This window comes from Clytia hemisphaerica, unplaced genomic scaffold, assembly GCF_902728285.1.
Source record: "Clytia hemisphaerica strain Z4C2 unplaced genomic scaffold, Clytia hemisphaerica genome assembly, whole genome shotgun sequence".
Classification (NCBI taxonomy): Eukaryota; Metazoa; Cnidaria; class Hydrozoa; order Leptothecata; family Clytiidae; genus Clytia; species Clytia hemisphaerica.
Window position 1 is genome coordinate 1 of NW_027103691.1, and position 12926 is coordinate 12926.

General features: G+C 37.0%; 2 protein-coding genes across 2 annotated transcripts; both read right to left on the reverse strand.

Annotated features, from left to right (window-relative positions):
• Nucleotides 1-12: 12 nt before the first annotated feature.
• On the reverse strand, nucleotides 13-2325 carry LOC136803850 (uncharacterized). The gene is made up of 5 exons (XM_067060570.1): nucleotides 2262-2325; nucleotides 1888-2024; nucleotides 1602-1759; nucleotides 830-942; nucleotides 13-470 (listed from the first exon to the last, which is right to left on the reverse strand). The coding sequence occupies exons 1-5, from the start codon at nucleotides 2265-2267 to the stop codon at nucleotides 231-233; spliced, it is 654 nt and encodes a 217-aa protein (XP_066916671.1). The 5' UTR covers nucleotides 2268-2325; the 3' UTR covers nucleotides 13-230.
• Nucleotides 2326-10566: 8241 nt separating this feature from the next.
• On the reverse strand, nucleotides 10567-12373 carry LOC136803849 (transcription factor Jun-like). Its single transcript, XM_067060569.1, has one exon. It carries the CDS (start codon nucleotides 12249-12251, stop codon nucleotides 11187-11189), a length of 1065 nt encoding a protein of 354 aa, XP_066916670.1. The 5' UTR covers nucleotides 12252-12373; the 3' UTR covers nucleotides 10567-11186.
• Between the last annotated feature and the right edge of the window lie 553 nt (nucleotides 12374-12926).

Sequence of the window (12926 nt, forward strand, 5' to 3'; positions counted from 1 at the left end):
TATTGTGGTAGATTAAAAAATTTTCAAAGTGACGAAGTATCATTCAAATGCAAAATGACTTTGCTTTGGCTACAGCAGAAATAGTTCGTGTTAAAGTTTGTTGGGTTCGTGCGTGTTTTACATTAAGTCCTTCAAGCCCATCCTTTAAGTCCGTTAACATTGCCAACAGCAAAAAATATAGTCTATATTTAATCGAAATTTAGCTGAGGTCATCAAAAGATGAAAATAATTCAAACAGTATAATTAGGGCTTCCATATGGAATCACACAGCTTTTGCACCAATCCGAAGCAACATTGTTGTAAAAGTTCTTTCCGAGGAGACGCACAATGCTGTACATTTGTAATGCTCTTTTATAGCAATTCGGTAGAAGAACAACCCTCCATCCTGTTAACTTGCACCTGCATAATCGATACATGTCACTTTTGAACCGAACATCACAAGGTTTTTGTGACCAACCATATTTTTTGCCCTGGAATTAACAAAAAAGTGTTACGTGAAAATTATTGAAATTGTTGACAATTCTTGTAGATATTTACCATTCTTAATTTAAGTGCGCAGTGTAACTTTCAAATCGGATACAAGCTGAGATTATAAATTTCGTTGCAAAAGTAGAGCACAAGTTTCGTCGAAAAATATGTTCTTGCAAGCTCTCTATTCTCAAAGCAGAAAAAAAGTCAATTTATTACCCAGAGCCACCTGCATCACTTTTTGATTTTACCGATGGACGTGTAACACAACCTTTCGTTACTGCTATCGGGATCATAAAAAGTAAACTAAGGGACTGGGTTCGAATTTGCCAAAAAAGTATCAAATATATCATTGACTTACACAGCTATAACAGACATCGTGTTTGTGGCATGCAGGAGTCAACAATTTCTTGTAAGTGTATGGAATTTTTGTGAAAATGCCCGATCCACAGCCATTGGTTTCCACATGGCATTCTAAACGCAAAACGATAGAATCTATGTTTTGTCTATTAGTATCAATTCTGTTTTATGGACTATTAAAATCTTTTGTTGTATGCATTATACAACAAAAGATCATAATAGTCCTTAAAACAGAACTGATGCAACTGTTTCGAACAAATCAGATCTTTTCTTTTTGGAGCGGCGAAAAAACCCTGGGGAGGGGCACTCGTATGGTCCGACCCACGACATGTGCGGCCCTTAAGGGGAGGTTTTTCGAGACCCTCTAAATACATTGTAAGGGTGTACTTTTGAAAGAGTGCACTACAAGGGTCTTCTTTTAGCAGAATACACTGTAAGGGTGTGTTTGGGGACTGCTGAATTGCAAGTCTGACAGTAAAGATCTAATGTATCATTATAGTTTTGACTCACTCCCATTTTGATTTGTTTTGCGAAATTGTGTCGACTCTCAGGTACATTTTCAAGTGGCTCCAGAAAAATAAGAAATCAAATCAAACTACACTGTAAGGGTCTTTGGTAAAATACACTGTAAGGTTACCTTTTCACTGCTCAAGGGCTGCATTGTCCGATTCTGAAAGCCATTTTTTGACGGCACATACCGGCGTTCAGCAATCGATTATTTGCATTATCAGAAGGGGAGTTTTTATAAAAAAACCATTAAAATCGAAACTTACTTTTTTTAGCAGGACTCGCACATCTTCTTCTTCTTCGTCTTCTTCCAGAAAAAAGAAATGGATCTTTTTGCATTATGTTCTTCTGTAAAAGTTCCTCGTCTTCAAAGTCTTCATTGTCTTCAATCTCATTATCATCGTTATCTTCGTTTTCCTCATCACTACATAAAAATGATAGCAGCTTTAAAGTTCATGACTTTAAGAACTTTAAAAAAAAATTGAACTTTTTAGGTTGTAAGAAATATTATGTTTTAATTACTTAATCGCAAGAGAATCTCCAAGAAATTACCTATTCAAGATTTCGTTTCGCAGCAATGAGGATATGGAGTCTTCCCCAAAGTCGACGTCGTCATCGGATCCTTTAGGATGCTTTGAAGCACAAGCATAAGTTGCAAGAGTAGCAAGGAACAGGAAGAACAGAAGAGTCTAAAGTGAAAAGAGACTATAATTATTCGTATTCTAATGAATTGACATTGGTATGCCAAGTAGTTTTCAGTAGTTTTATCATACGCATAAACCGCTTTACTATACAGCGTCGTTGGAAGGTCAAAGAAGATGTTCAAAGTTCTTGAAAAGGAAAAGATAACCCTTCGACTCACAGGCAAAAAAATTGAGCGGCATGTTTATCGATAATGTGTCTCGTATAATTATGAATATTCTTACCTTCATCTTAAAATTTCCTCAGAATCAACGAGCTGAAAAATGAAATAAACCTTATGCTCTTCTTTAGCTATTTATACTTTTTAGACTTCCAGAGCGGTCTTAAAACAAATATCATTTAAACGAAAAGTTGGCCCCTTCTATAATAATTTTTCAATCAAAAAAACCCGGAAAAGACATATTTTGAAAAGAAACCACCAGGAAAAAGAAACTTTTATGACTCAAAAAAAAGACAATCGTGGTCAAAACTGATGTCCAATAACTTATTTCTACCGACAAGTCCCCCCTCTCCCCCCAAAATCAATGTTGGAGTTGAATTTTTGCACCTTCACAAGACTCAACATCAACACTGATATTGGGGGGAGGGGGGTGGACAAACAGTTCTGTCCAGGATTGTCTCAAAAAAATAAAAATTTGAACAGAGGTTCCCCCATGCAAGAGCAAAAAAATTTTTTTGAAGAGCCATGTTGTTTCCATGCGGCCATGTGCGAATTCAAAATAACCCAGAATGCAATTTGTGCGGGATTCGAACCCGATTTTCCCGATTTCCCGATTTTCCCCGATTTTCCCGATTTTGTCGATTTTCCCGCTTTTTTTGCAAGAGGGACCTGAAGAAGGTTAATAAGGGGTCCCTGGAGGATTTTTCTGAAGACAGGAAGGAAAAAAGAGTCTGTTCTAAGCATATAAACATCCCTAAAGTATATACAAATAGAAGCTATTTACATTCCACATGCACATACATACACAGCTTAGAAAAGGTATATTTGTTTTCATATTTTTAGTTACAATATATAAAATTAAAACACAAGAGATTAAGAATGTCCAAAGTCAAAAGAAGTCACCAGAGATCTAACGACAAAGTATCGGAGATTAAAAGATTTAAGACTTTACCGCAACAAAGGCGAGTGTTTCTCATAACGTATAGTCAGGCAGATTTAAGTATTTTCCCGTCCACTCAGAAATTTTCCGAAGAAATTGTAAAAGCGTTTGGCGAGAAAAAGATTATAGAGTGGGCTTGTTGTATGGAGGACCATGCCGATGGGGGAAAACATTTCCACATGGCCGTAAGTTTCACTTCTTCTCTCCGGTTTAACCCTGTTAAGAAGTTGTTTTTGAAAAACTTTGGGGTATCCATACATTTTAAAATAAAGAGTTACGGCTATGCCGCCGCATACAAGTATATTTGCAAGGAAAAACCGATCGAGGAAGTTCTGCACAGTGAAGGCCACTCTCCGTTGTCCCGCATCAAAACCCCCCAAACCTTAAAAGCCATGAAAACTTTCAGCCAGAAGTCGTCGGCAGTTAAAAAGAACGAAAGAAAGTCAACGCGAAGGAGACTTAATTTAGTGACTAGTGACAGCAGTAGTGATGGAGAGAATGAAGTGACCGTGATTGGAGCCAGAGGAAGAGTCGGACGGGGAGGAAGAAGAGCCTCGGGAGTTTTTACCGGCAAAGTTGAAACCGCTTGAAGTGTCTGAGTTTATGGTTAGAGAGGGAATAAGAACGCGCAAACTTCTCATGTATGTTGCTAAACTCCGGGCGAAAAATGGCGAGCGGGATCTGAAAGCTTTTGTTGTTACGCATTCAAAGAAGTTTGTAAATGAACTCATTGAGAGTACGTGGGAGTTGGAAGACTCTGAACAATCGATTGAACGTGAAAAAATGGCAAGGCTCGACATACTCGCAGAAGCACTTCATGGCGATTGTGTCGAAACTTGCCAACAACACGAGTGGCTGCGGTGCGCAGTTAGCATTTTGCAATCTAACGGAATAAATGTGTATGTTTTTGCGGCGGCAATTCGCAATGCATTGAAAAATGGGCGCGGTAAAGGGAACAACGTTCTTATAGTTGGACCCACAACTTGTGGCAAGTCATTTCTTTTAACGCCCCTGCAGCTTGTCTTTAACACTTTTTCAAACCCCTCAAATACTAAGTATGCGTGGGTGACATTAGAGGGTAAAGAAGTTGCCCTGTTAAATGACTTTAGATGGTCACAAGAATGCATTGACTGGAAGGACTTTCTCTTACTCCTCGAGGGAGACACCGTCAATTTACCAAGGCCTAAAAATTCTTTTACCACCGACCTAACCATTGAAAGGAGTAACACGGTCCCATTTTTTTCAACGAGTATTCGTCGTTTTGAATTCATTGGCAAAGGCAATTCAAGAGATGAGGGAGAAACAGCCATGATGGATACGAGATGGCAGGTGTTCACTATGACCAAGAAAATTGTAAACCCAAAGAAAATGGAACCCTGTCGCCGATGTTTTGCTGACTTGGTTTTCAAAGGGCACGAGCATGACGCCTAAGTCAAAACACAATATAATGTTGATATTTTTTCACGGTACATTTTGTTATTGTTTTTATCAAGCCGAAACACGATATAATTTTTTCAATTTTGTTTTTCACGGTAACTTTTTGTTATTGTTTTTATCAAGTCGATACACGATATAATTTTCAATTATATTTTCACGGTAACTTTTTGTTATTGTTTTTATCAAGTCCATACACGATATAATTTTCAATTATATTTTCACGGTAAATTTTGTTATTGTTTTTATCAAGTCGAAACACGATATAATTTTGATATTATATTTTCACGGTAACTTTTTGTTATTGTTTTTATCAAGCCAAAATAAGATAATTTTGATATTATATGTTCACGGTAACTTTTTGTTATTGTTTTTATCAAGCCGAAACACGATATAATTTTGATAATAGCGCCTTTGTAGAAACCTTTTGTCATTGAAGCGATAAATCTTTTAATCGTTGTTTTAGATTTTCAAAGTCTAAAGACGGTGTAATTTTTGAATCGCTTATAAAGCTTTTGTAAAGTTATTCTTTCAAGTGGAGTTTTCCCAGTCATGCAGTTTTAATAAAGCAATTAAGTCCAGCAGCCGCTCGTGTTGTTTGTCAGAACCATCACACGACCCAACTTTTTTTCAACACGACCCAACTTTTTTTTAGGATTTTACATCAATACAAGGCCAAATGCAACACGACACACAACACGACCCAACACGACCCAACTTTTTTATTAAAGAAATAGTTATATTTTCTTTAATTAAAAAAAGTGGGTCGTGTTGGGTCGTGTTGTGTCGTGTTGCATTTGGCCTTGTATTGATGTAAAATCCTAAAAAAAAAATGGGTCGTGTTGAAAAAAAGTTGGGTCGCGTCCTTATTTTCAGTATCAAAATCTATAATCCTAGAGTATTGAAATATAGGTAAAGATAGAAAGTTTAAAATTTGACAAAATAGTAATATTATATACCTATATTATCACTTAATATTTGGTGCGACGTCCCATTCCGTGTATTACTTTAATTACCCGTTTAGGCATTGTGTCGATTATACGGTCGATCTTGGTCTTGTCATAGTCCAACATGGTCTTCCGCACTCTCTCGGTGAACTCCTCCTTCGTTTCCCTCGTAATATTCTGCTCCAACGCTTGTTTTTGCAAAACTTGGTTCATTTGGTTGAAGAAGTTTTCAATTGGGTTCAGGTCAGGTGAACGGGGTGGTATACAAAAGACCAAAGCCTTTACCCTTTCGTAGGCTTGCATTGCTTTCTTTGACTTCTGTCGTGAACAGTTGTCCATCAGAAACCGGCGGGTGATTGGGTTGGAGCTCTTTTGAAAAGCGGTGTCAAAGTGCTCATCGACAATGTTTGCCATTTTCTCGGCCTGATGCTCCCATAATACGGTTGGCACAACACAACCCCTTTGCCATGGCTTATCGCCACCATAAAATTGACATTGACAACACCTGCCTTACTGCATTTCCTCGTCAGACCAAATTCAAGCCCTTCATTCCTCTTCCTCCACTGGCATGCCCTCGGCGCACGTGCTTGGTCTTGGGGGTTGGTTTTAAATTGGAAACCTTTACCGTCCAAGTAGAAGGAAATCCCACGCCGCCAAAAATCAAGCCCAAGCTTCTTCTTTCTGATTGTTTTGCAAAATCTCAGTCTTAACTTCAAGTCTTTGCGGGTTAACAAGCCCTTGCGACGGCCTTGCAAAAAGCGATAGCCACCCTTGTTTAGAACTCGTCTGACGGTACGATTGGAGAGATGGGTAACCCCAGCAATGACTTTGATCCTGCCAGATGTGAAGTTTGCACCTTCAGAATTCCTTAATGTTTTCACTGCTCGCAAAATTGCCCGTCTGTCTTGATCGCTTATTTTGCTCGGTCGTCCTCCAGCGTTCTTGTGTCTCAAAGTTAAATCTCCAATCTCCCTTTTGGCATGCCTCTGGATGTTACGTCTCGAATACATGGGAAACATTGTCTTCAGCTGGCTTACTGACACCCCAGCCTTTTGATGGAGCGCCCGCATCTCGCATGAATGTACCAGTGTCACTTTGTTTTTGTTATTATTTTTGTTTATCATTTTTGTAGTTATCTCTGTAAATAGAAAAATATAAACAAACATTTTAGAACAAAGCTAGATACCTCATCCCAAGCCTTTTTCACCCCCATAATTCAGCCCCAGACCCCAAAATTATCAAAATAATAATCAAAACATACATATGGAAACAAGCCTTCTCAATCAAAACAAACCACCGTCCCACGTAGACATCATTATTGAACAGAAACCCGCACACGACTAAGTCTTTTTTTCAAAAAATTCAGACAATCGTGGTCAAAACTGATGTCCAATAACTTATTTCTACCGACAAGTCCCCCCTCTCCCCCCAAAATCAATGTTGGAGTTGAATTTTTGCACCTTCACAAGACTCAACATCAACACTGATATTGGGGGGAGGGGGGGGTGGACAACAGTTGCCAATTAAAAAAATTTTAAAAGGTTCCCCTGCAGCACTTGGTTTTCTTGATCAATTTATAATTTTATAAATTTTATTTAATTAATTTTAGATTGAAAAAAGAGTCAAAATACTGCGGATAAAATTTCTCAAAAAGTTCTGCGCCATCTTAAATAGGGCGAAATAGACACCAATCCTAGCTAAGGCCCGGACTCCACTCGCCTACGCTGTGATTGCACTTCTCAAGCAAAATCTTTTATGTTGTTGGTCAAAAGAAAAATAAAGGAATGCCATTGTGGTCCATTCAGACGTACAGTCGAGAAAATTGAAATTGATGGCGCCTAATTTCTTTTAAAGTGCATAGTACTTTTTTTTCATGATGCAATCTTTTTCTCCAAGCTGAAAGGATTGAATCCATTAAGATGATCGCAGCGCAGACAATGAAGAGACGTGCCTTCAGAAAGCTAGACTTTTTGAGTTTATAGCTATATACTTTCACTTTATGGTCTGTATGACTGTCTGTGTGCCTAGTCTAACCACCGTTAAATGCCTTCGGGAAGGTCCCTCCTAACTTGGAAAGCCAGAATTGGAGCTATTTCACCAAACTACTGGAGCGCAAGTTATTACCGTGAGATTGGGTAACTTGCATCAGTGGAGGCTAACATGCATAGCCCTCAAATGAAAGACCTGACTGGTCATTAAAATACAAAGTTAAATCAAAACAAAAATGGTATAGAGTAGAGCTGCGAGATTTGTATTTTAATGACCAGCCAGATCTTTCATTTGAGGGCTATGCATGTTAGCCTCCACTGATGCAAGTTACCCAATCTCACGGTACGTAGGCTATCACAACTGCAAAAGTTGAATGTGCGCCTATACAAACTTTTTTCAGGTTTTCCAAATAGATTTACCACACTGAACAAACAGTGAAAACACTCTAAGTGAGGTAAATCTATTTTGAAGACCAAAAAAAAAGTTTGTTTACATTGATTCACATTCAATTTTGGATTCATATGCATACATTCTACTTTTTTGTACTTTACCGGTATCTTATTTTACCAAGTTAAGAAAGACATTCCTGAGTTACAACCATATAATGGTCTTTAAAGCTCAAGAAGATCTATAAACAATAAAGGTAGTTATTAATAAAATAACAGACAAAGATAAATTACAGTTTGAACAAAATGTATACAAATGTACATTTGAAAACTTGAGCAGAAAAAGAATTGAAATCATTGCTGAAATGAACTTCTGACTAAATTACAGTATTTATTCAGTTTTTAAAGACAAGAAACAAAATTAGCCAATATACAAAACACTTTTTCCAGTCAAAGACGAAAGAATCAGCTCATCATCATAACACATTTCGCTAAATGCTCAGAGCGCGCCGGCCCATTTTCCCTTTCCTATCTTTCACCTTACCTGTTTATTCTACTTTCTGAGACTTAGTTTCTCATTTCTGACTGAGTTTTCATACCTGTCAATCATTTTTCCATCAATTTCGACTAATCTAATTTTCGCATCGAGTGGGATTCGAACCACCACCAAAGAAAGACCTTCAGATTCGGAAACCAGCGCTCTATCCATTGAGCCATCGCCGCACAGCAAAATCACGCAATTCATAACATGTTATACCGAACTGGCAAAAGACGGGGGTAATGTTATTATAATATGGGTAAAAGTACCCCTTTTTTAAACCTGACTGAAATTCGAGCCGTTACTAGCAACCCTGCGGGGCCCAAGGCGCCGAGTATGCACCCGGCACAGTGACAAGCCGTTACTAGCAACCCTGACCCTGACCCAATACCCCCTGAATCACGGAATGATGGATAGGAAAAATTATTGGGGAAAAAAATTGCTTTGCGCGGTCTGTGCATATAGCGAAATCTATCATAACCAGTCTGCCATTTTGTTTGTTTTGATTTGCAAAAGTAATATTGTAATTCGTGTTATGGTGTAATTATATACTTTTTCTATAATTTGCATTTATAACACTCGCTTCAGCTTTTCAATGCTAAATCAAAACTAATGAAATGTAATATATATAATGGTAATAGCCTATAACGTAATATGAAAATGTGTATAACATTTACCGCTGTATAATTTACCGCCTTATTTTTGCGGAACACTTAATTGGCCGGAAATCAAATTACAAACAAACACAAACGCAAAGATTCGAGATTCCAGTCCAATATCTATGCGTGAAGCTATGAGTGCCTCCTCGTCGCTGCGCTCCTGCGGGGGCAATAAAGATTCGAGGTTGAATAAAGATACCTTATCGGGGAAAAATGTTGGGGGAAAGTGACGAAAATCTTGAGGGGGTGACGAGCTAGTGAAGGAAACCATTTCTTTTGGACAGTTTAGTCGGGTGAATGTGACGTATTTGAAATTTTTGTTGGGGAAAAGTGACGAATTTGAAATTTTGGTCGGGGGAAAGTGATGAAAATGCCTCTAGGTGACGAACCCCCCTCCCGACGAATAAAAAAAACCCCGACTAAATAAAACTCCGACATTTTTTCCCCGATAAAAGCCATTTCTATTTGTTTGAGTCGCAGGAGGATTTGAGCCCCATTTTTGTGGGGCCTGGAATTCCCGAGTTATTTTTCCGAGTTGTTTTTCATGTGATGTCATAATTTCAGTTTTTATGACGTCATCACAAAAATGAAAACTCGGGTTTTTTTCGTGCCTTTAGCTTTTCGAGTTATTTGGTATTTTTTATCTCGGGTTTTTTTTTGTGCCTTTAACTTTTCGAGTTATTTGTTGATATATTTACTAACACGAATCTGCCCCATGGCATGGGTTGACCCGGGCGAATTTTCATTCACTTGCCAAGTGAACCGCTGCGAGTGGGAATCGAACCTCAATTGCCTGTGCATATTCGCAGGGGATGGACAATTGTCTAAGAGACATCATTGGAAACTTACTCAAATCTGTCATGTGAAGGGGTGTGTACCTTATCGGCTAAAACTTAGTTGGCCCTTAGCGACTAAATTTTGGCTTGGTGACTAAAATTAGGGCCGACTAAAAATTTGGGCCAAGTTAAAAGTTTATAACCAAAGCTTACCTTATTTTCAGGTATTTTAAGCTTACTCCTATTTTCCATCTGCTTGTAAATTTAGAAATTGCCCAAATTTTTAGTCGGCCCTTAGTGACTAAATTTTGACGAGGTGACTAAAATTAGGGCCGATAAGGTATGTGTAGCCTGACTTCACCGTAAGTAAAAGTCGAATCCTGAAAATAGTTAGGTACTACACCCTGGACCATTTAATACTCAAATACTTTTAGACTGACTCAAAATATTATTTTAAAAATCCTCAAACCGATGATCTCTCTGTGGATATTTTTGAATTTAGGCTTTTAAATTGTTAAAATATCCTGAATTGTTCCTTGAATATATTCATTCGTCAAGTTAAGGTAAATATTCATAAACAATTACTGTTTTACATTTATATAAGAAAAGCCCTGAATTTTTCATGAAGTAAAGAAATAGATTTAGCTTAGCTTAAATATTGAAGTAAAGGATCTGTGGAAAACAAACGAGAGACAAAAAATTTGTTTTCATTTTTATTTGTTATTGTTTATTAGCTAGTTTTATAATTTGTCAAAAAAACTTAACAATATAATTTCTTAAATCCTAAAATGTTAATTTGAAATTATCAGAATCTCTTCTATAGGTGAAGGGAATTTTCAATCCCTTGATAAAATATATCAAAATAAGGCCTTTCAAAAATTACACATCTGAAAAATCTCATGTGTTATTCAGTTATATGCTTTTAGCGAATTGTAAATTGTGTATACTCAAAATTAGGCCTCTGATATACATCATAAATAAAAATCTTTTCTACAAATGTACAAGAAATTCTGAAAAAAAAACAAGATACAAAAATGAAAAAATAATATATAAACCATTTCATGCAATCTAAAACCTGTCAAGACTGCATTTCTGCCCACGGTAAAACGAATTATACTTTTTGAAAATGTACAAGAGAGGTTTTAAAACTATATAAACAAAAAAAAAAAGCATCAAAAAATATTCTGTATTCATAAAGTTCGATGTATAAAATACATCAAAAATCTAGTTAAAAATCTTGTTTTTCCTAAGTTTGTTTTGCATGCGCGCTGTATATTTACAAGGATAAAACCTTTGGTTATGAAATAAACTATACTATGATCATAGTCCTTTAGCAGACATTGATTTTTCATCCTCCTTTAAAAACACTTGACATCCTTCATTGACATGAAGCATAACTTTTTGCTTTAAGTCACAAACTTGCATACGTAATTGACTGGCTAAGGTGGTGAGTTCAGAATTTTTAGCTTTTAGCTCTTTAACCTTGACTTTTAAAGTATCCTCTCGTTCAATTTTTCTGCGACGACATCTTTGAGCTGCTAATCTGTTTCGTAACTTCTTACGTTGATGTTTAATATGCTCTTGCACGTCTAGATCGATTGGATTCATATCTAAGTCTAAATCATCCTGGTCAAGAGATTCGTCTTCCGACTTGATTTGATTAGAATCCATAATTGACGAAGGAGTGACTTGTGAAGGGAGATTCAACCCAGAAGAGTAAGATGAAGTAGGATTCGAAAGTTCTGTAGGTCTCGTAACATAAGATGTTGAATTACGTGGAATAGCTGTCATACCCATTGTACTGACTGTTCCAGTTGATGAAATTGGTAAATTTACGGTAGAAGGTGCTGTAATTTCAGGTAATCTTGGTGTGTTAGGGTTTGTTGGTGTTATCACAGAAACTGAATTACTTTGAGGTTGTCCTGGCCATCTGCTAGTCTCAACTTTTGATGATGTGCTTATCGATTCATTTGTAACTTGAACTGAAGGAACTGTCCATTGTTTGGTTGTTGGTGCTGAAGTAGTTCCTGGGCCATCTTGTTGTTGTAGCCTTTGTAAAGCTTCAATGAAGCCGCGGGCTAAAAAACTTTCTTGATCTTCAGTTCCATGCTCATTGTGAGCATTTGCTGCTGCAAACGATAGTCCATTTGGAGTCGGTGTTGGAATAAATCCTCCAGTATTTATAATAAGTTTCTCAAGTTCTGGACTTCCAAGCTTCAATAGTTTCAAATCAGGAGAAGCAAGGATTGCTGGCGAGGCAGCAACATTTAAAAACGATCTCTTCCTCGAGTTGCCAGCTCCCTCATTGAGATCTAATTTCAAATTTGATTTGTTATAGTTCTGGCTCATAACCAACGATCTATCGAGGAAAGCCACTTGGGACATAACAAGTAAACAAAGTTATTCAAGTTTATAATATTTTGTTGTGTTTCTTGTCGAGTTTTCTCTCGTTTGATGATATTTTATAAATGCTTCTTTCAAGACTTCTCTGTCAACTTTTTATCTTTCTTTCTCTTCTCGAATGTAGCTCCTTTCAAAGATCCCTTGTATTTGAAGGTGTGTGAGTAATGGTTCTATTTTTGGAAGTGACTCGACATTCTGATTGGTCCATGTGAATTTTAGTCCGTTCTCATTGGTTGTTTTTTTCTGAAAGGGGAAACGGGGACTAACTTACTAAAAGAAATCTATTCTACATAAACTCAATACGCCGCGTAAAATTTTTTAATCGTCTGACCACGAAAATTTATTCCAAATGTATAAAAATGTTGACGTCATAATGAATGTTTTTGTTTGAAAGTTGCTGTGGACGAAAGTTTCTCTTCCCTATTGTTTTATAATCCCCATTAACGACGATACGTCAAACCAGAGAATATTTGCCAAATATGGTAGTACTCGTTAAATACGAGAATGAATGATATGAGAAAGAAAAAAATGAATGAACCGAGAAAATTCACGAGCTTGTAACGAGAACCACTCCGTCTCAAGTGTTTTTTCTTTAAACAAAAATTCGCAAACATTTGCAGTTTTTCGTAAAATAGTTTGAGTGTTTTAAAAATAAGC